Source organism: Pelophylax lessonae (assembly GCF_965119305.1).
Source record: "Pelophylax lessonae genome assembly, chromosome: 4".
In the NCBI taxonomy this organism is placed as follows: Eukaryota; Metazoa; Chordata; class Amphibia; order Anura; family Ranidae; genus Pelophylax; species Pelophylax lessonae.
In genome coordinates, this window is record NC_138771.1 from 164,073,916 (window position 1) to 164,098,293 (window position 24,378).

The 24,378-nt window shown below is 41.5% G+C and overlaps 1 protein-coding gene and 1 pseudogene across 2 annotated transcripts in view; both read left to right on the plus strand.

The window, feature by feature from the left end:
* The window catches only part of LRGUK (leucine rich repeats and guanylate kinase domain containing), a 171,933-nt gene that overhangs the window by 20,960 nt on the left and 126,595 nt on the right, over window positions 1-24,378 (plus strand). Inside the window, exons 3-6 of the mRNA XM_082254330.1 lie at window positions 4,186-4,267; window positions 15,004-15,104; window positions 17,040-17,121; window positions 18,733-18,857. Coding sequence (XP_082110456.1) covers window positions 4,186-4,267; window positions 15,004-15,104; window positions 17,040-17,121; window positions 18,733-18,857 — 390 coding nt within the window. The remainder of the gene's footprint in view (window positions 1-4,185; window positions 4,268-15,003; window positions 15,105-17,039; window positions 17,122-18,732; window positions 18,858-24,378) is intronic.
* On the plus strand, window positions 2,032-2,691 carry LOC309553314 (large ribosomal subunit protein uL11-like; annotated as a pseudogene). Its single transcript has one exon. The product of its transcript is annotated as a large ribosomal subunit protein uL11-like (transcript).

The window sequence follows — 24,378 nt, forward strand, 5'->3', positions numbered from 1 at the left end:
TTACACATTTACATGCAGAGTATGATGTTAAGCAAAACTGGCAGTGAGAGGCTTTTGGATCAACTTGAAAACCGCCAGGAGTGATTATAATGGTCACCTTTTATTCATATGGTTTTATTCCAAAGGGAAAAATAACCTCTGCTGCAAGCACTCAAGCTCCTCTGGCAGTGTTTGTCCCAACCTCCTGTCATTGTTATAGATAAAACAGTTCTCAAATATTTTTTTAAAGCTCTATTGGTATTCCAAAAAAAATTGCATCAAGCAATATTGACAATTGTCATAAATCACAAAGGAAACGAGAATAAAGTAAAAAAGAAAAAGGGTAAAGATCAAATAATGAAAATTACTAATGGCATTAGTTTATCGTTGTATTAATCCATTAATTACAAACATTAATTTTATGTATTATTAAACTGTTTGGCGTTCAGCTTTAAATATAATGAAGTTGTAAATTCTTATTTAAAAAAAAAAAAAAAAAAAAAAAAAAGCTTGGTGTGCCAGTATATAAGAGACTTTCATAACATTTTCTCGACAAGAGCTTGCCAAAGCTATTTGTAATGTGTTCTCTGGTGACATTATCAGTGTTCAATAGAAAAATACATGGGGGATCATGGGATTTATAATAAGCTCCTGCTGTGGCTGTTATTCTGCAAAGAGAAGGAAATCCTTTTTGATGTCTAAAGCAAGGTTTCTTTTCCATGCTAGAGGCCTAGTGACGAATTCTCCTGCCTTGAATAAATCCTTTATACTGTAAAAATACATTGGCTTTGATTTATGAAATATTGTCGGCTCGCTTCCTTTGGCAAATATCTATAAATGTATTGGTTTGTTTGACAGCCTTCTTGAAAAGCCATCTGGCTGAACTATTCAGTTTAAAAGACGCCTGTCATGAGGGAAGGGGCTGTCAGTATCATGACTTTGAGTTATTAGTCAGAATTTGCGTGCGGCAAGGAAAGTCAGAGGGAACTCCTGAACTGCATACATATTCCAGGTCTATTGGCGCTTTTCCACTGCATGGAACCGAACGGTTCGGCACGCTTTTGTGCTTTTCCACTGCTGGTACCGCATGGTATAGTGTAGGAACAGTTCGGTACGGTACGGCGGCGCTTTTCCACTGCATGGAACCGAACGGTACGGCACGGTACGCCTCTGAAAAAACAGTACCTACTCGATTGTGGTTCCAACAGGTACCAAACTGGTACCATATCCCACAATCGTTTGCGTGCAGGCACTACTAGCCACTGATTGGTCAGAGAATCCCGCCCACCCCGTTGTTATCCCACCCACTTAACTTTAGTACTACTTTAGTGGAAAAGCAAACCATACCGTACCGAACCGTTCCAACACCGTACCATGCAGTACCAGCAGTTGAAAAGCAAACCGGGCCAAGCAGGGCCGAGTAGAGCCGAGCCGGTACTTGCAGTGGAAAAGTGCCATATGACTACCGTAAGATAGTATTGTATACAAACAGACTACTGGCACTCGAGTATTACGGGGTACAGGTAGATACACTTTTATTCCGCAGTACAATTAACATACAGAACACTTTGTTGGACTTATGCCATGCTCATTGCTGAGCAACACTGTTTCTCACATAGGGAATTCTTTTCATTTACTTATCACGTTCACATGATGCCTCAAAAGAATTCACCGCCTCTCCGCACTCTTCAAATCCTGGAAATTTCGAAAATACCCTAAAACACAAATCAAGAGTGCGCATTGGCCTCTTGCATTATCTAAGGCAGCCTTTTTAAACCAGGGTGCCTTGAGTTTCTTCAGGGGTGCCTTAAAAAAAGGCCTAAAAAGGCAGGCCACTGACCAATTTTAAGACCCCTGTGTGCTTCGTATCAGCACTGGTCGCTGCCATTATTGGTTATCATTAAATGTGTGTTAGGCACGTATGGGTTGATTTACTAAAACTGCAAAGTCTAAAATATGGTGCAGCTCTGCATAGAAACCAATCGGCTTCCAGATTTTTTTTTTTGTCAAACTTCAATTGAACAAACTGAAGTTAGAAGCTGATTGGTTGCTCTTTCTGCTCCCGCTTCCCCACTGGTGGAGGTGCAACTGCTCTTCGGTCGTCCCGAATACGGGTTCATCCGACACCGAAACCGGTCCGAGAGAAATGGAAAACCCTTTAGTCCGGCACAGACATGCCTCCTAAGTTCGACCCCAACGAAATTAAAATCATTTTCCTGAGATGCACCGGTGGTGAGGTAGGGGCCACCTCAGCTCTGGCCCCCAAAATCAGACCTCTGGGTTTGTCTCCCAAAAAAGTTGGTGATGACATTGCCAAGGGACTGGAAGGGCTTGAGGATCATTGTCAAACTGACGATCCAGAACAGGCAGGCCCAGATTGAGGTTGTGCCATCTGCCTCTGCTCTGATCATCAAGGCCCTGAAGGAGCCATCACGTGACAGGAAGAAGCAGAAGAACATTAAACACAGCGGAAGCATCATGTTTGATGAAGTTGTCAGCATTGCTCGTCAGAAGAGGAATCGTTCTCTGGCCAGAGAACTATCTGGTACCATTAAGGAGATCCTGGGCACAGCTCAGTCTGTGGGCTGCAATATTGATGCCAGACCCGCACATGATATAACTGACGATATCAACAGTGGCGACATTGAATGCCCAGCGAGCTAAATCTTAGAAGAGCTTTAATATTTAATAAGAAAAAAAAATGCTCTAGAAGCTGATTGGCTACCAGAGCTGCACCAGATTTTGTCCTCTTCAGTGTTAGTAAATCAACCCCATAGTAACATCAACATGCTATATAGAGAGATGGACACCCAATCTGACAATCAAATCTAACACAACTGACTGGGTCAAATGATTATGTGAAACAAAAGGTGCTCTTCTGAGAGACTGTTTCCTTCTTATTACAGGCAGATGAGACTTTTTGAATTAGGGACCTCTTTAACCACTTCCGGACTGGAAGGTTTTCCTCCCTTAATGACCAGGCCATTTTTTGCGATTCGGCACTGCGTTCTTTTAACTGACAATTACACAGTCATGCGATGCTGTACCCTAAAAAAATTGATGCCCTTTTTTTCCCCATAAATAGAGCTTTCTTTTGGTGGTATTTGATCACCTGTGCAATTTTTATTTTTTGCGCTATAAACAAAAAATGCGACAATTCTAAAAAAAAAAAAAAAAAAAAAAAAAAAAACAATATTTTTCACTTTCTGCTATATAACATTCCCAAAAAATTTTTTAAAAATCAAATTTTTTTTCATTCTTTTAGGCCAATTTGTATTCTGCTACATATTTTTGGTAAAAAAAAATAAGCGTATTTTGATTTGGTTTTCGCAAAAGTTATCGCGCCTGCAAACTAGGGGAAAGATTTATGTCATTTTTATTTTTTTACTAGTAATGGCGGCGATCTGTGATTTTAGCGGGACTTCGTCATTGCAGCGGACAGATCAGACCCCTAACTGACATTTTTGACACTTTTGGGAGGACCAGTGACATTACTACAGTAATCAGTGCTAAAAATATGCACTGTTACTTTAATAATGACACAATGGCAGGGAAGGGGTTAACCCAGGGGTGCTCAAAGGGTTAAGTATGAGCCTAGGGGAGTGTTTTATAACTGTATGGGGGAGATACTTCTGGAGTCAACACAGAGACCTGTGATCCTAAATATGTCCTAAATGTGTTCATTCCAGCGAGAACAAATGGTCTGCTGTGTTTACAACAGCAGACCGTCGTTCTCTTTTAGCGTGGAGCGATCGCGGGTGCCCGGCGGCAATCCCTGCCTCCGGTCCCGTGGATCAGCTCCCCCCCCCCTTCCTAATGGGGCCGGGCGCCTCTGGCGGCGCGCGTCCCTTAGGAGTGCTCTCGCGAACTGCTGTTCAGGTACGGCGGTTCACGCAGTATATCTGCGGCAGGCGGTCGGCAAGCAGTTAAACTGTTTAACATATTTAAGTACTATCCAGATAGGCAGTCCAAAGACTTTAGGCAAATAAAAACACTCTAGAAATGCATGCAAAAATGTATATTTTAGTCTTCAATGAAACCACAAACAATATTATATAATTTCTCTTTGCTTTCTACCCACCCATTGTTTTTAAGTTCTTTTCAGTAGTGTTATGACTATATGAATCATGATGGTTTAGTGAGTGATGATATGGTTCATGGGGTGACCAGCAACCTGAACAAACCTTTCTTTTTTTCCAATTGTAGAATCAGAAACTGAGCGATATCAAGATTCTCTGTAGTTATGTACACCTGCAAAATCTGGATGTGTCCGGCAATGAAATCAGTGGTATGTATCATTAGAAATTCAGTATATTGTTTTGACGTTTTGTTTGATTCTTCAGCTGACAGCCCAAGAGACCAGCATTCTGATATGTAATTATGTCAAATAAATGTATCTTATAGAAATGTTAAAATCATTAGACATGTGCGATTTCATTTTGTTACGAATCAAAAAATTCGGAGAAAATTTCCTTTGTTCAGAGATTTGGATGTATCTGATTTTCCAAATCACAATAGTAACAAACTTTATTGAATCTGAAATAAATTATAACAAAAACAACGAAATAATTTGTTTCAGTTGACTTCAGAGGGTTTTGTAAGTTCAATAATATGTGTCATACTCTGTATTGTTATAATTGGCCAAAGTCACATAAAAAGTCGCAAGCAAGTTGCACTGAAAGTTGCACGACTTTGGGGGTCCTAGCAGAGTAAACCGAGCCTTAATGTTTGAAGCATCCTAAATAACATAACTAATTAATCCAAGTATTCTGATTTAACTTCTGAAAATACGAATTGATTTGGAACAACTAATATGCTAAATAAATCCGAATATACAAAACTTAATTCCAAAAATGAATCGTTCTAACATAACAAACAAGACAAAACAAAATGACTTACTTAACGAATGATTTTGAAACTAAACACATTTTTTTAGTCCTGCACATCTCTAATTGTTTTTATTCTGAAATACATTTGGCATAATCTCCAAATGTATTTTTTTGTGTTGAACATCCCAAAAATGATAAACTTTTCATGCTCCATACTGTTAAATTGCTATGCACACAATGATCTGTGCACTGCAGTTAGTTGGTTTGATCAACAATTATGATGCTGCATTATATTTGCCTTTAATTACAAAAGTAATCATACTTTACTGCCTTGGGTATTGGGTCTGATTCCCATGAAGGACATGGCATGTACAGAATTTATATGTTCTAATGTTCAGTATGCTTCTTCTGATTGTCTCTCTTTATACCAGCAACCCTAAAACATACTGTTAGTTTAACCCAAACTTAAGTGTGTGTGTGCGTGTGTGTGTGTGTAAGGTGTATATATACCATATATATTGTAGCAGCGAGAGGCCATGCCACTTTTTTATATGTCTTGCCCAGGTTTTCCAGGAAACAAGCACACAAAGGCTTTCACACGGGCGATCCGATCCACCTGTCAGTTTTTCAGGCGGACCTGATCGGATGCTCCATGCATCCCTTTGGGGCAGCGGGTGTCAGTGGAGACATCTCCCCGTTGCTACGTTGCTATCTGATCCGATCCTGTCCGTGAAATCTGGACGCATGGAAACCCTATTTTCCATCCGTCTGGAGGATCGCATGGGATCGGATGAGAACGGAAAGGCGGTCCGTTCTCATCCGATCTCCCCATAGAGGACAGCGGGGATCTGACAGCTCCATCTCTGCACACAGAGCGGAGACAGAGCTGTCACCCACCTGCTCAGCGGGGATCGGCGGATCGAACCCCGCTGAGCAGAAAGGACTCCGTCAGGCTGTGCGCCTGTGTGAAAGGGGCCTAATGGCACAGGTGTGTGCTGGCTTCATGTTGGAGACAGAGTTAGAGGTCAGTGCCCTACCCTATAGAGGGGATCGGTGTGTGAAGGGAGCAGTGAGGGGTGCTCGTATGCACTGTACTGTCCAGGACAGGACAGATTAAGGCCTGAGGCTGACAGGGATTCCATAAGGGACAGAGCAAATGGGAAGCTGCAAGGAAAGACACAGAGGTGAGGCACAGCATGCGTGCACGAGCATTGAGAAGTGTGTTTGATGGTCAGGAGGACTGAGACACAGGGCTGATAAAGAAGCGAGAGGCTGAATCCTATGTTGTGTTGCATTGATGGTGAGATTCCCCCACTAATGTCTTAATCAGGACATAATTGGACCAATTGGACACAAACTAGAGTAGAGTCTGAATTATTTTGATGGTGAGAACCCCCTGTGTGGGAAGACATCCATGGTGCTTTATTTTAAATAAATGTGGGCACAAAAAGCCCTCTTGGTGTGGAGTAAACTCACTGTTTTGCACTACTGTTATATCTTTCACTTGGATATTATAAATTGCAGTAAATACAGCTGGATAAAACAAAAACTGTCTCTGTCTTCATTTCAGGTTGCAAAGCAAAAAAATGTAATTATTATAAAGGTGTGGGGGGTTGAGTCTTTTTTTTTTTTTTTACCCACTGTATGCATGGCCAAATATAGTTAAAGTATTACTAAAGGCAAACCTTTTCTTTTTTTATATTTGGGTAGAGTGGAGAGGGATTAGAACATCTGTCAGGGTTCAAATGCTGTCTGTACCCTGTAGCAGAGTGTCCCAGAGAGAGCCAGGAAAAGTCCTGTTCGGGGTTTATACATCACCCAGGCATCTCTCGTATACCTTTAGGGATCTCTGATCCATGATCCAGTTCAGATCTTGGTCCTCTTCCCCAGGCCAATTTAAACTCACCTGAGACAGACAGCAGCTCTCTCTCAGCCTGGGAAAACGGACACAGTTTGTCTATGAGAGCGGAAGGTCAGTAAAACTACCAGTTTGTGTCTTTGGAAGCTGACAAGCTGTAGGCTTGCTCAGTCTGTGTTAGTGAGGGACTGCATTGTGTGTAGTAAGCGCCGGGACACGGCTAGGCTTTTGTTTATTATTATTATTATTCCTGCTTGTTTTCCTTAAAGCACTGTACAGCACCTGTAAATAATCTTGTATATAGCACCAATAAACACCGCACTGTTTGTCACTACCACACTGGATTTGGTATCTGTGCCTGAAAGACTGCTCTTCCCAGGGAGCTTTGCACTTGCTACCTGTTCCCCAGCTTACATATGGTGGAGGCCTGCGGGCAGTGGTAGTAAGTTACTACTTAAAGGGCCAGTACCTGGAGTGACTAAACATGGAGGAAATCCTCAAACAGTTGGTGTTATCCAACACTGCACAGCAACAAGCGAACTCTTTGTTTAAACAACAGATTGGTGTTGTACAAGAACAAACGAAGCAAGCAAACGCTGCACAACAGCAAGCAAACTCTTTGATTCAACAACAGATTGGTGCTGTACAAAATCAAACCCAGTTGATGTTTGAAAAACTGGCAAGTGCTGCAGAAGCAGACAGAAAGGTGCTGGTTGAGGTGGTGCAGACACTTGCACAGGAGTCTGCTGTGAAAACAGAAACGGTTAGAGACCGCTCCTCAGCCATCCATGTTGGTCGCTTCCTGTCCAAGATGACTGCTGATGATGACCCAGAGGCTTTTCTGGTTACGTTTGAGAGAACCGCTGAGAGGGAAGGCTGGCCCAAAACCCAGTGGGCAGGATTGATCGCTCCCTTACTTACTGGGGAATCGCAGAAGGCCTATTACGATTTGGAGTCCGTGGATGCAGGAGAGTATGAAAAGGTCAAGCAGGAAATCCTGGCATGTCTCGGTGTCAACTTGGCTGTTCGAGCCCAGCGGGTCAACAGCTGGTCCTTCCGAGATGAGAGGCCCCAAGATCACAGATGTTTGACCTAATCCACCTGACGTGAAAATGGCTACAGCCGGAGTCCTTGTCTGGGCCACAAATAGTGGAGCGTGTAGTCATGGATCGGTTCCTGAGGTCATTACCAACTCCTTTGCAGAAGTGGGTGAGTCAAGGAGACCCCAAGTCGGCGGACAACCTGGTGGAGCTTGTTGAGAGGTACTATGCTGCAGAGAACCTGGTCACCACCCCTACAGCCGCACAGACTTTCCACCCAAAGCCAAGGTCTCCCCAGGCAACCGGTAAGGCTTTTCCAGGGGAAGTGGGTGGTCAGCATGGCAAGGAGACAGGGGGGAGGATTTTTGGTGCCAGAGCTGAAGTTTGGTGTCCCAAACAAGGGAAGCCACTGCCTGTCAGCAAACCTAACTGGGCTAACATCCGGTGCTTCCGTTGTCATGTTGCAGCAAACTGTTCATTGACAGATGAATCCATGCAGTGTGATATGTCTCTGAGAAGGCAGTCTATGTTTGCTGCTGTTTCATGCGCTGCTGCACCAAGTGTAGGAAAACACATATGCCAAATGACTGTTAATAAGCCTATTACGGCCTTGCTGGACTCAGGAAGTCTAGTGACTTTGGTTAAAGCAGAAATGGTTGAAACTGTGAATTTAAATGCTAAAAAAGTTTCTGTGATCTGTGTACATGGTGATACTCGGAAGTATCCTATAGCCACTGTTAGCTTTGAAACTGACTTAGGTACGGTGACCCATCCGGTTGGACTTGTACCCCACTTAGTGCACGAGGCCATCATTGGTAGAGACTTCCTTAAGTTTTGGGAACTTTGGGATCATCCAGACTCGGTCACAGTAACTGACTCAGTGGTGGAGCCAGAACCCCTGGCCATCACCGACAATGTGGGTTTAAGGGATTTCTCTCAAGGTTCCCCGGATTTTCCTTTCTCTGTTATGGCAGGAGAACTGGAGGAGCCTGAGGAAGTCCCCACAGCCAGTCCAGGTGGACAACCTTCTGCTGACCCTGAGGCTACATTGGAGTTTGCTGATCTTAATGTACACAAGGAAAACTTTGGTACCGAGCAGAAAAAAGACCCTACCCTTGCCAGGGCCTGGGAGAATATAGTAATGTTTAATGATGTACCTGTTGAACCAGGGGACAGGCCCTGTTTTCCTTTTTTCAGCAGCAATGAAGATTTATTGTATCGGGTATATAAAAAGAACGATGAAATTGGTGAACAGTTGGTGGTCCCTAAGCCTTACAGACGGGTGGTGCTGGAATTGGCTCATGGACACTTACTGGGAGGTCATTTAGGGGTTGAAAAAACCACTGAAAGGGTGTTACGCAGGTTTTACTGGCCTGGGATACAGAAAGATATTGACAATTATTGTCAATCCTGTCCTGTGTGTCAGATGTCAGCCCCACTACCCCACTTCCGAAGTCCTTTAGTGCCCTTACCCATTATTGAAGTGCCCTTTGAGAGGATCGCCATGGACCTCGTAGGTCCACTCCCCAAGTCTGCCTGGGGTCATCAACACATTCTTGTAATCGTGGATTATGCTACACGTTACCCCAAGGCATCTGCTAAGAACATTGCTAAAGAGTTGTTCATGGTGTTCAGTCGCGTTGGGATCCCTAAGGAGGTCCTTACGGACCAGGGCACTCCATTTATGTCACGAATAACTAAAGAGTTGTGCAAGTTATTTAACCACTTTACCACCGGAGGATTTTGCTGTCTTACGTCCAGGCCACTTTTTGCAATTCGGCGCTGTGCGACTTTAACTGACAATTGCGCGGTCGTGCGACGTTGTACCCAAACAAAATTTACGTCCTTTTTTTCCCACAAACAGAGCTTTCTTTTGGTGGTATTTGATCACCTGTGCGATTTTTACTTTTTGCTTTTTGCGCTATAAACAACATTTTTGAAAAAATAACTATTTTCACATTTTTTTTTTATATGAAATTCCCCCCCAAAAAAATTTAAAAATCTAAATTTTTTTTAATTTTAGGCCAATTTGTTTACTGCTACATATTTTTGGTAAAAAAAATCGCAATAAGCGTATTTTGATTGGTTTGCGCAAAAGTTATTGCGTTTACTAACTAAGGGAAAGATTTCTGTCATTTTTGGTGTTTTTTTTTTTTTTTAACGCGTAATGGAGGCGATCTGCGTTTTTTTTTTTTTTTTTGCGGGAATGCGACATTGCGGTGGACAGATCGGACCCTTGACTGACATTTTTGACACTTTTGGGGGTACCAGTGACATTACTGCAGTAATCAGTGCTATATATATGCAGTTACTGTAAAAATGACACTGGCAGGGAAGGGGTTAATTTTATTGGAGAGGGAGGGGTTAATGTATGCCTGGTGCTTACTGACGTGTGGGGGGGAAGTGACTGAGTGACACAAGGACAGATCCAGCTATGCTGAACCCTGCAATCTGACCCTGCCTGTCACTTCAGAGATCTGCCCGCTGTGTTTACACACAGTGGGCGGATCTCCAGACTCGATCCCCGACGATCGGGTAAGAGCAGCGGCGACTCCACAAGGGGCGGAGTCCAGCGACGTAGGTCTACGTCGCTGGATGGGAACGAGCCACTTTGGGAACGAGCAGCAAAGTGAGCGGAGGTAAAGTGGTTAAGGTGACCCAGTTGCGAACCTCCGCATACCACCCTCAAACTGATGGCCTTGTAGAACGCTTCAATAAAACATTAAAGAGTATGTTAAAAAAGGTTGTGGACAAGGATGGAAAAAACTGGGACTTCTTGATTCCATACTTGATGTTCGCCATCAGGGAAGTACCCTAGTCCTCTACGGGATACTCTCCTTTTGAATTGCTTTATGGGAGACACCCATTGAGCACATCGCTCAAATGCAGGACAGGATTGCAGCGATCATGCCTATGGTAAAGGAACACTTAATGCAGGCCCAGGCAGCCCAACAGAGAATATACAACAGGGGAGCCCGACTCCATGTCTTCTCACCTGGTGACAGGGTCCTGGTGTTAGTTCCTACGTCGAGAGCAAGTTCCTAGCTAAGTGGCAGGGTCCCTTCGAAGTATTAGAAAGAGTTGGGGAGGTCAATTATAAAGTGCATCAACCAGGAAAAAGGAAGCCAGAGCAGATTTACCATATTAATCTGTTAAAGCCCTGGAAGGATAGGCTGGCCTTAACTGCGAGGTCCGTCCCTGTAACATCTAAGGGTACTGAGTCCCCTCTGGTCTCTGAGGTCACGATTCCAGACACCCTGTCTTATTCCCAAAAACATGAAGCTAGAGAGTTCCTGATAAGGAATAGAGAGAAATTCTTCAGAGTTACCTGGTACGACTTCAGCAGTTCAGCATGATATTGTTACTGAACCTGGGGTCCGTGTCAAGCTCAAACCGTGCCGAATTCCCGAAGCGAGGAGAAAGGACATTAGTGATGAAGTAAAAAGGATGCTGGAGCTAGATGTCATTGAGAAATCAAATAGTGACTGGTCTAGCCCCATCGTAACGACTTCAGAAAACTCAATGCGGTGACAAAGTTTGACACGTACCCAATGCCCAGAGTGGACGAACTTATAGACAGACTTGGCAAAGCCCGCTATCTAACTACTTTAGACTTGACCAAAGGATATTGGCAAATACCCCTGACTGGTAGCGCCAAAGAAAAGACAGCATTTGTTACCCCAGAGGGTTCATTTCAGTATAAAAAAAATGCCCTTTGGGTTGCAAAATGCCCCTGCGACATTTCAGAGGGCCATGGACAGGACTCTAAGACCTCCCCGACAGTATGCAGCTGCCTATCTGGACGATATAATGGTACATAACACTGACTGGGAGTCTCACTTGCCCCGTGTACAGGCTGTTCTGGATTCCCTCTTCAAGGAAGGTTTTACAGCAAACCCAAAAAAATGTGCCATTGGTTTAGAAGAAGCCAGGTATTTGGGCTACACTATTGGTCGTGGAGTCATTAAACCTCAGTTAAACAAAGTAGAAGCCATCCAAGAATGGCCACGTCCTGCAAACAAGAAGCAGGTCAGAGCCTTTCTTGGGATTGCAGGGTACTATAGGAGGTTTATCCCGAATTTTGCAACTCTAGCTGCCCCACTGACCGACCTTACAAAAGGGAAAGAATCAGTAATGGTGAAATGGTCCCCAATAGCAGAGGAGTCTTTCCAAGTTTTAAAGAAGGCTCTTTGTGCACAGCCAGTGTTGTACTCCCCTGATTTCTCAAAGGATTTCTTGGTTCAGACGGATGCGTCTGATGTAGGTATTGGGGCCGTATTGTCACAGGTACACAATGGGGAAGAACACCCTGTGGTATACCTGAGCAGAAAGCTTAATGAACACGAGAGAAAGTATGCAGTCATTGAAAGGGAATGTTTAGCCATAAAGTGGGCCTTGGACGCGCTAAGGTACTATCTGTTAGGGCGCATGTTTGATTTGATAACTGACCATGCTCCTCTGAAATGGATGGCCCAAAAGAAGGAGACTAATAGATGGGTGAACCGGTGGTTTTTGGCTCTACAAGATTACTCCTTCACTGTAAAACACAGGCCAGGTGTTGAGATGGGGAATTTAGATGCCCTGTCCCGTGTTCACTCCTGTTGGCCACAGGTGTTCCAACCCTGGGGTTGAAACAAGGAGGGGGGGAATATGTAGCAGAGTGTCCCAGAGAGGGCCAGGAAAAGTCCTGTTCGGGGTTTATACATCACCCAGGCATCTCTCGTATACCTTTAGGGATCTCTGGTCCATGATCCAGTTCAGATCTTGGTCCTCTTCCCCAGGCCAATTTAAACTCACCTGAGACAGACAGCAGCTCTCTCTCAGCCTGGGAAAACAGACACCGTTTGTCTATGAGAGCGGAAGGTCAGTAAAACTACCGGTTTGTGTCTTTGGAAGCTGACAAGCTGTAGGCTTGCTCAGTCTGTGTTAGTGAGGGACTGCATTGTGTGTAGTAAGCGCCGGACACGGCTAGGCTTTCTTTATTATTATTATTCCTGCTTGTTTTCCTTAAAGCACTGTACAGCACCTGTATATAAACTTGTATATAGCACCAATAAACACCACACTGTTTGTCACTACCACACTGGATTTGGTATCTGTGCCTGAAAGACTGCTCATCCCAGGGAGCTTTGCACCTGCTACCTGTTCCCCAGCTTATAGCCCCCATTAGTGAGATTCACCCTCTCTATATGTCCCGTGTACTGTTATTATTGAAAGTAAAAGTAAAAAAAAAAAAATCCCAAATTCTGGGTTGTGCCCAGACCAGGAATAGTGTTGAATTTAAAAAAAAAATGGAAATGCTAGTTCTGGTGACACACCCGGGATTCGCTATCTTTAGAGGGATTTTCTCTCACTTTCTATTTTGGCTATTGAATAGGAAGAAAAGGGAAATATACCCAGTGGGACACAGATGGCAAAAATAAACCTTACAGGGCCTATAACCCTCCCTTACTCTATCCAAAATGTAAAAAAAAAAGTTTTGCCGTTTAGTTCTACTTCAAAATGAGACTTTAAAATATAACATATGCATATAAAATATAAAAAAGTGAAAATTTGCCATGTTATATAAAACATCTAAAAAATTTTATTTACCCTTTACCCTAAAACATTTTACCTTTTGTCTTATATTCATCATGAAAAATACAGGGCTGTTTGGGGCAGAAAAAAAAAATCTAAATCCTGTAAAATGGGCGATTGACAGCTTCAGTGTGCATGAGGCCTAAATTGTGTGTGTGTGTGTGTGTGTATGTGTATGTATATATATATATTATATAATTTCTTTTTTTTTTTTTTTTTTTACGACTGATAAACCTAAAGTGTTGCAGATTAGTACTTTGTATTCTTCTTTTGTTCTAGCAGATTGAATGTTGGACTCTTCCCCTTTTTTGGGAATTCTTACCACCTGTGATAAAAAGCCTGTAGTTTACACAGCTCAATACTCCAATCTGAAATTTACACACACACACACGCACATGCACAAACATGAATATGTTAAGCAGCAACACATTTCTTATCTAAATGCTTTGTCCGAGGTTTCATTTACATCCAGCCTACCTGAAAGAATATGATTATTGCTATGCTGTGTTTTTTTTAGCAAACCTTTGTACTCTAGAACAGTGTTTCTCAACCTTTTTTAAATCAAGGCACCCTTTAAAATTATAGACTAGCTCGAGGGACCCTTTTAAATTATGGACAGTCCTGAGACACCCCATTCTAAAATGTAAAAAACTATTCTAATAGTTTTACTCAATGCAGCAACATCCAAACGTAGGACACCCAACGTTACAGGTGATTTGTTTTTCCAAAGCAAACACACTTTTACACACGGGTACTAACTAGTATTCCTATGTTTTTCTTCTCCCTCAGTTTCTCTCCAAACCTAATGTGACCCCAGTGCTGAGGGAGAGAGGCAGAGAAGGGTCAAACAAGGAGGGTATGGAGGCGACAGACATCCTCCTTATCAACTGATGACATCATTGGTTGTTAGGATGCCAGTGTCTAGAAAGTCATAATGTGCATAATGGAAAACTGGTTTTGTGTAACTTGTATACAATTATTGAGATACATTTTTAGGCATTTTCCTAAGGCACCCCTGAAGAAGTCCGAAGGCACACCAAGGTGCCTCTGGGCACCCTGGTTGGTCTAGAATTAACTCTTATGTAATAAATGTTTATATGCAAAAATACATATACCATATAGTAAAAATAAAACTGATTAAAACATATTTTTAAAAATGTAGTTTCCCTTTTATCAGGATAATGTGTAATAAGAGCAATTGTCTTTATCAATGAAAAGTCCACACCTTTAATGACATTTTATTTTACACCAATGTATAGCAACTGGTCCTAAGCGAAATGTAGTGTGACATTTTACAATGTGCCATTGAAGTATCATTGTGATGAAGCCAGTCCTATTTCCTGTTGTCTTATCCATGGTGCAAAAATAGCACCTACCTTTCACATATGCAGCAAAACTCTGTGAACAATCAAATGTTTAAACACGGCTTAGATTGTTGCTGGATGATATTTAGACACCAGCCAAAAATACTTTCTATAGAGGAGTGATAAGCTCTCTGAAACATCTTGTATTGAACGCATTGCCTTTATTTTGTAAAATGTTGAGAATACTCTTGCAATATCCAACCGATTCTGTGCCCTATGATCTACACTTTAGTCTTCCTTGTTTTTTTTTCATATGCTATGCTATGCTAAGCAATAACGCCAACCTCTGAGCAACATACTAAAGGTTTTGAAAAATTGTGATTTAGAATATGCTTACAACTCTGATTGCCTTACAGATTTATCCTGTGTCAGTTATATGCCTTACTTGACTGAACTGAATGCCTCCAACAACAGACTGAGTACTTTTTTGGATTTTGATCCTCCTAGAAATCTGAAGGTGAGTTCACAATAACATAACAATGCATACGTTCTGTGGCCTATATTAAAATGTGTTACGTACCCTAAGGCTCCATTCACACCTGAGCTTAGCAATTTACTTGCATTTTTTTGGGTGGTGTTTTTTTAAGCGTTTTTGCACCTTTTTTAACAGTGTTTTTAAAGAGTTTTAGAAGCGTATTAAAAGCATTTTTGTTTAGCCAATAGAAAGCACTAGGGGGAGGATAGGGAGAGGAAATTAAGGGAAGAGAGCAGAAAACGAGCGACAAAAAGCTTGTAAAAACGCCCATGTCAGGCATTTCTATTGAAGTCTATGGGACCAAAAACACTTGCAATCTGCCAAAAAGAAGTTCATGTACTTTTTTTAGCGACAGGAATTTTGCTTCAGACGACAGAACGTTCATATGGGAATAGGGGCCATTGAGATGAATAGGATTTGGCTTATTGAGCGTTTTAGAGCTACAAGCTTCAAGCAAAAAAAAATCGCTCAGTTGTAAATGGGGCCTTAGGCTTGATTTTCTCATCCACGCAAACAAGGTGGCTGGAGTAATCCTCCCCACTGTGTCATTGTATTCAGACAGCAGGACTCCTTCATTATCAGAATACACTGATCAGTGTCTGTAGATGCTGATCGTCAAGTTTTCCAACATTCCTGTTCGATAGAAGTCAATCAACAGATCAACTTCTGCTGAGTTAGAATGGCCATAGATGGATCAAAATTCGGCTAGTCCTTATCCCAGGCAGAGTCAGTAAAACGTACTAAGACACAGGGTCCTTGGCCTGTGGTTTTGAAAGTTTTGTTGGAAGTTCAGATAAACAAACTGAATAGTAACATGGTTGGCTATTGTCTTTTGGACATGACAAAGTCAAGTCTTATGATTGCTTTCTATCTTGTTTTTGCGGTTTATTTTTTTTATAATATTATAAAAAACATAACGTTTGGTTTTCTTATCTGGATTTTCTTTCTAGACAATAACATTTGTTGTACAATTGTGAAAATTCAATAAGGATTTTGAAAAAAAACAAATCGAAATTGGCTAGTCCCTGCTGAACCAGCTGAACTTTGATCCATTTTTGACCAGGTTTAGAGGCCAGCATCAGTCATTAACTTTCTTTTTAGTTATATGCTGAAAAGGTTTTCAATTCTGTTTTCTGTCTTGCACCAAGGGAACAAGCTCTAACGAGCAGGGCCCTGTGATTCCTTTTGTTCCAAATTGTATTGTAACTGTAATGTCTGCCTTCATTTTGTTAAGCGCTGCACAAACTGTTGGCGCTATATAAATCCTGTATAATATTAATCATAATAATAACTAGATGGCAATAACATTTCAACAGAGGCTCTGCAGAATGTTTGTTTTGCTGCCAATTGATGGGAATTACTATTCATTTTTTAACTGACACCCAATAAATATACAGGACAGAAGTAGAAATCCCCCAAAAGGAGATCCCAATAGTGTTAACAGAGGTTAACATTGGTTTTAAGCCTTCACGACTCTGTCCAAAACAAAGGTGTCATCTGGAACTGAGCTAAATTGGCGGTGTTTTATGTGAAACAAGTCCTTTTTCGGTTCTTTTGGCTGGTTGTAAGTTATGATTCATTACTTTATTTTGTTCTGCTGCTAATTTTGTTTTCTTTTAAAGTATGTGTTTAAAATTGAATGGATCATCTGAATTTACTACATGTACATTATTACCCATTTTGCATATTAAATATTATATTGGTTGTTGATCCTTTAAAATACCTTCTGACTGATATCATTTGTAGGGTTCTTTGAGGTTTGTAACAGAAATGGAATTCAGTCAGCAAAATATTCAGGATGGTCGTTTTGAAATCTGAAGTTTGTGAAGAGGCTCTGAACCTTTTCTTTCTTGTATATACAGTAAACTGCATGCAATCATACACTCAGTGTAGAAATGTATTCCTTTTTTTTTCCAGGTTGTCAATCTATCATTTAATCAGATAACTGACATGAAGGATTTATCTGCTCACAAGGCTCTGACAACAATCTTACTAAACAGTATCCTTTGCTTAGTGAAACCTTGTAAAATGTATATCAGATTAAAAGAGATGTATGGGAATTGAAAAAAAAAAAAAAACATTCACATCAGTGGAGAGATCAAAGACCACTAATCACTCACTTTTCAGTCTTCACTGAGCAGAGAGCTGGTGACTGTCAATCACCAGCTCTCTACACTGCCTGTGGTGGGGGTGGGAGCAGCTGACTCAGTCTCCCAGCGACTCGTTGATAGACTGAGCCAGCTGCTGGTCCAAGCAACTGGGTGAATCCCAACATTAAAGTCAGATCAATCCAGCACTTGGGCCAGCTGAGGAACTCTAGCCTGCTGTTGGCTGAAAATGGTTCACAGGAGTGCAGAATGAAGTGCACTCCTGTGACCTACAGGAGAAGTAGGGCCAAAAGAGCCCTACTTCCCTTGTAGGCAGATTTTGGCAGAATAAAAGATTCGGGGTCAGTTTTATTGTAGACACTATTTTTACAGTCCAGCAGAAGTGCCATGGTCTAGGACAAACTGCTTGAGCAGTTTTAGAAAACTCTTTCTTTAAAAAGATTTTAAATCGTGTGAATAAAAGGTAACCTTTAAATGCACCTTTAAAGCAGATATCTAAGAACGAAATGAATCAATAATAACTATAAAATATGGAACTGCTGAATATTTTACATGTTAACAGTATTTCATACTTGCATCTTTGCCATGCTTAAAAACATTAAATATTTTTCATGTGAACCTTACCTCCCCCCTTTGTTCCAACTATTAGTAAGCATGTGACTCATTCCTCCTCTTCCATGGGGTTGTGCTAGGTGCCTCACGATTGGCTCAGAAAAGTCACATAGGGTTGGAGAAGAAGTTCGTAGCCCTGTGTAAGATCCTAGAAGTTGTTTTGAAGCTTATTTAGGGCTTGCTTTCCCTAGTCCGGATGGAGATTGGGAGCAGTGGGGCAGCAATCAAAGGTGACTAAATGCTGTTGGGAAGGAAACTATTTAAAATGTAACTCCTGGCACAAATAAAATAGCCCATTAAAGATAGTGACAACCAACTTTTGCTGGAATATTTTGTCATTTTAGATATTTCTCACTCAGAACAAAACTCTTCTGTTAAATGTCCTGAGTCAGATGACCGGCACAACTCAGCCATCTTCCTCTGAGCTCTGGGTCATCCTGGACCCACCCTGTGACTGGACAGTAAAAGGGGACGTAACGCGGCAATGAGCTTGTCTCTATCAGCATGCTTCTTGTCAGCATATTAACTAATTGGCTCCTTGTAATGTTTCCATTTCTCACCCTCCATCTCTGCTATGAAGTGACTGTAGGAGGCTGATACCTGGTCAAAGTCAAATACTTACACTGCTTGTATTTAAAAAGAAAATTGTCATGGATGCCTAGAATTCAGCTTTAAGTGACCTTTTCACTTTGCTCTGTATAGGCAAAGGTAGGGATTGCTTTAAACTGAAAAAAAAAAAAGTATTATTACTTTGGGTGATTTGTCATAGATTTGTGCATATCACATTATATCAAATTGCAATCCAACTCTTACGCTTCCTGATTTTTCTTAGACTTTTTTTTGTTCTCAATACAATGAACATTGTTTCCTTGATTACTTGTTCTGTACAGATAATAATATCCAGGAAATAACTGGCTTGGAGAAATGCACCAGTCTGACACATCTGAACTTGGCACACAATAGAATATGTAACATCTGTGAATTTGGTAACCTACCAATCAAAACACTAAATCTGGTACGATTCCACCTTTGTTTGGATAATCTCTCTTTGACCTTTACACCTATCCATTCTATTCTTTTAAGCTGGTAGATTGACAAACGTTTGTACAAAATTCTCTTCAATGCTTTTGATAATGCCATCAGAGACTTAATGAATTCTGTTCAAAAGTACTTAAAAATTTTATTTGCTTTTAACATTCAAAAAAGGAATAAATAGAATTTCACTGTTAGAATTTTGTTTGTTTATCCACCTAAAAATACTGCCCATTTTCATCCCCTTCCTGCCCAGGCCTATTTTAAGCTTTCAGTGCTGTCGCGCTTTGAATGAGAATTACTCATGCAATATTGTACCAAACTGAAATTTTTATCATTTTCTTTTCCACACAAATATAGCTTTCTTTTGGTGTATTTAATTACCACTGGGTTTTTTTTTTAATTTTGGTGTATTTAATTACCACTGCTAATAAAAAAAAGACTAAAAAATGCAATTTTCTTAGTTTCTGCTATAAAATTTTGCAAAAAAAAAAAGTAGTTTTTCTTGAATTTTTCTTAAATTTTTACCAAAAGTTATACTGCTACATTTTTTGGGTAAAAAACCCCCAAATCGGTGTATATTATTTGGTCTGTGTGAAAGTTATAGAGTCTACAAGTTATGGAAAGAGTAGAAATATTCCCCAAATTACCTCTTTTTGAAAAGTAGACAGGCCAAAGTTATTAGTAAGAGGCATAGCAAGTTTTTTGAAGTTGTATTTTTTTCCCACAATTCATTGAAAAATTAAGAAATTATTATTATTAATTTTTTTCACAAAAACGTCATATTATTTAGGCGTCATCCACTTTAAGACCAGGCCTTCTTCTGACACTTTTTGTTTACAAGTAAAAATCTTTTTTTTTGCTAGAAAACTACTTAGAACCCCCAAACATTATACATTTTTGGAGCAGAGGCCCTAGAGAATAAAATAGTGGGTTTTGCAAGATTATATGTCACACGGTATTTGAGCAGCCTTTTTTTAACGCAATTTTACACACTAACGCATAAATACATTTGAATTAATTTCAATGCACACAGAGACAATATAATATCCACATTTTTGATAAAATATAAAATATGGTGTTGCGCCGGGTAAATAGATACCAAACATTTCACGCTTTAAAATTGCGCATGCTTGTAAAATGGCACCAAACTGTGGTATTTTAAAAATCTCCATAGGCGACACTTTATAAGCATTTATTGGTTACCAGTTTAGAGTTACACAGGAGGTCTGGTGCTAGAATTATTGCTCACTCTGACGTTCACCGGGATACCTCACATGTGTGGCGCAATCACTGTTTACGAATGCGTACGGGACCAAAGTGTGCGTTGGCCTTTGCACGCGAGTACGGGGGGATGGGGGCACTTTAAATGTTTTATTTATTGGTGGGACACTAGTACATTGACAGATGTTTTTGTACACTATGACAGCTGTTGATCATTCACACTGACAGATGTTGATGTCACAATGGAACACTATTGTAGATGTTTTGTGCACTGGTACAGATGTGATGGGGGCACTATGACAGATGTTTTGTGCACTGGTAAATATGTGATAGGGACAATGACAGATGTTCATGGGACAGGGATAGTGGTGCTTGGCCTACTATGTGTGGGGATCTGTGACAGCTCTGTGTGTAAAATCATCCCTTACACACAGAGCTGCCACAGAGGTTGCAAATTCCCCCATGTCTCTGTTTACACTATGAAGGCTGTGATTGGACCCTGCCATCACGTGATTGGGAGGGCCAATCACAGCGCCCATATCCTGATCTCGTCCTGTGATCACAGCCATCACAGGATTGGACCGCGTGCGGGCACTTGTTGTGAGTGACGTACGGGTACGTCGGCTCAGAACAATGAAGCTCCCACCCCGCCATATATGTATTGTGGGCAGGTGGGAAGCAGTTAAGAAGTTTTCCATCCTGCCCCCTTAATTGTTTTTATAGTAGAGCCAAAAATCATCAGTTTGATTCCATTAAAGTATAGGAAAATTTGAATTCTGAAAATAGAAATGTTCGAACAAAATTCTTCTGGTGTATGGCTAGCTTTACCCTTCTGTGAAAGAACTGTATTTTTCCAAGGTATTTCTAAAATAGTTATATAACTAATACTACTAATTTTGTGAAATGTGTATTCTGGGGTCTGCATAGCTCATTTGTGAAGAAAGATTTGTAGAAACCTGAATTTTTCTTTCTGTTGGTGGCCTCCTACGAGTCTCAGCATGTCAAAGCTATATAGGTCTGAACCAAAGGGAAACTCTCTTTGCTGCTATGACTTACTGTAAACAGTTTTGTAAGTACAAGAACATACACCCAATAGGACCGCATGTCTGGCTCAGTTACAAATGAGCTGCTTTCACTTCGAGAGGTCAGACCAGTGTTTTGTATTATCAATGTGAATTACTCTTCTTAATCTCTGTGATTTTTTTAGCACAGGCACTGAGGGACTTTTTGCAGTGTTTGAACCCAGCTACAATATGGTACTGGCGCTTACAGGAAGTGATGAAGTCACCCCCCCTCCCCCACCAACCACCTAAATAATGTGACAGTGTTTGGGCCTAACAATTGGCCACTGGCCTAAGCACTGCATTATTCGGGGGGGGGGGGGGGGGGGGGAGAATCATATGGTTCCCTCATACCCATACTCAGAGAGGGCATTTGCAACACTTTTGTGATGTATGTAGGCGAAGCCCTGCGCTAAATTCATGAGAACCCTTACACTTTTTATTTGGTAATGCTGGAACATTCAAAAAATGTAAGTAGTTTGTATTTGCAACACTTTTACTATATGGTGCTATAGCATGTAGCGCTTACTCCTATAGGAACCACTGGACTTTTGTCCAGGTTCTTCCCCAGCAAATTGCACAACAGCCAGACACACAATCTCCGCCACACTTTTCCTCAATAACCAGTCTAGGGTGTTGTTTTTGTGTTTTATTTTTTATTTTTGAAGAACTTGGATAGGGTTGAGGGAAATTAAGTGGGGGTACTCCAAAAACAGAAACTGTGTACAGGTTAAGGACAGTGAACTCCTTTCTGTAAGGCTGAAGCAGAAGTCCTTGCATATAGCAAACTGTGGACTTGGTTTGCAAAAGAAGTAGGTAAAAGCAGGCTTCTTTCTTTAGAGCACAAAAAGTAGAGTCCCCTCACAGAGAACTAGATAGACTGAGCTCTTCAGGACACCAGCCAATGTTCCCTTTAGCAAACACACAGCTGATTCTTTAGCACAAGAGGGGTGGCAGCAGCCCAAACGTCTCTAAGATCTTCCACAGTACTCTGTACTCTTAAAATTCTCCCGGGACAGTTGGTTGCCTCCTTCCAACATCCAGGCGACACCTTTCTCCAGTGATAGCAGACTAGATCTTCATCAGACAACCCCTCAGTCAGCTCTCTGTAGCTTCGGCATCCAGGGCCCTCAGGTTGCCTACCTGAGGCCTTACTAACAGCAAGCACATGGCAGCACTGCCCTGGAGAATAGCAGCCCTCCAAGCTGAACTTATCCTCTGCAGGAAAAGACCCCGAGCCCAGTGTCCCACAGAATATATACAGACTTCCAGCAGCCTTCAGGGCCCTGCTCCCTGGGATTGACAATTGTCAAACATGTAATTATTGTGTCACACCTTTTTGAGATAATTCTAAAATGACAAAAGTTATCCAACTTCTCCAGATAGCTTCTCTACCCTTAATACTCCACCATTTGGCAAGAGAGATGCTTGCATCAGTTTTTTCAGAATTATGACATGTATATACACCTTACCAACATGTACATGAATCTTTGCAAGATCCGCCATTTGTCCAACTATGATGAGACAGATTTCTAAAGAGTATCTACTCCTAATGAATTACAGGGCAAGTGCTTTGTGGCAGTATAACTACATCTGGAGACTTCCCTGAATGGGTAATGTAACGGATCAACCGACACCCTGACTGTGTTCCTCTGTTGACGGATGCTCCTAGTGCTTCCCGAGGGCTCCAAGCACTCCACCAGACACCATAACCACCTCAGACCTCACGAACCGCCGCAGCTTGGTTGGGGTCTCACCATCCCCTACCCACCCTGGACCTACGACAAGGCTCCAGGTTCCAGTGGGTGAACCTCTCTTTCCTCAGAGTGTGAAGCAGGAACAAGCTCTTACAAGAGCTTAGTGATTATCCAAGGGAGTATGAAGAGCATAGCAATCCCTTGTAGCATATTCCCCCCCCAAACATGAGTTGAGACTTCATAAAGGGGTAAAAACAGACACACACTCCATTTATACACACATGAGCACATCCTCTTCCTCATCAAATTACTACACACAGGTCAGGGCTTGAATGATTACATTAACATATGCAGATGAAATTGTATACAGAAACCGAATTAACCTAAACTAATTATCTAACCATCTGAACAGAACAATGTGAGATCATTAACATTTAACAATGGGACAGGCCGACTTTAACACAATACACATTCCATCTCAAAACACAAACAATAGGGGGAGCCTGTCTGACATTGAAGTACAATGCACATTAGCATCGCTTGTAAATACAGACCCCATTTGAAGCAATCCAAACTATCAGTCTTTCACTCCCAGTGATGGTTAATACCTTCACAGTAATGTTTCAAGGTCTCTTTAGGAAAGGAATCTGTCGGTAAGCTCAAAGCTCACCTGCTGGAAGCTGTCATTGTCTTAAGCCTTGTACACATTGGCCTGAAAATCATCCGAAATCATGTTTCACGTTTCGCCAATCAGGCCTTAATCATGGCTAACACATACAGCAAGTGACACAAAACAGTAAAATAGTGTAGGCTAAATCACATGGTTGACCCCAAAGGTCACATGACCCGAAAAAGGGGTGGTGGAAAATATCAAAACATACAAAAGAAGAACACTATAAGCGTACAATTTGACTGAATGTATATAAAATCATGTATCCCAAAAAATAATAAAGGAACAGCATTAAATAAACTGAAAAAGTGTAATGAACAAAATGTGTACAGCTGTCTGTTCTACAGAGGTCAGTCTCATGTCTGGCTTCTGTCGAATGGGCATGCTGGAAAACCGGGCATCTGACCTGCATCCCATCAGCACTGGCAGCCATTGATAAGTGTGTTCTGGCAGGGGGGCAGTCTCCCTGTCAGAATACAGAATACAATAGCACAGCGAGGGGGATTGTTGCACTAACATCGCTTGTGTTAGTACGGCACTGAAAAAAAACTTCTACTGTGTACCCAGCTTTACTTACAAGTTGCATACTAATTCAAGACTAGTAATGATCTTGGGTTTGACCTGGGTTTGGTCTGAACTCAAGTTCCTCTAATCCTGGAAGTTAACTGTCACTCTTTGGCCAATGAACTGCATACAGAAAGCTCCCTGCCCCAGCTGACATAGAGAAATGGGTGGGGATGCTTGTAACATCATTGGGCACATGACCATATTAAGTCAATGTTATGCAGCTGCGGTGCAGGTTATCTCCCATCTGTAGTGCATTGACCCAGCAATGACCACTAACTTCCAGGT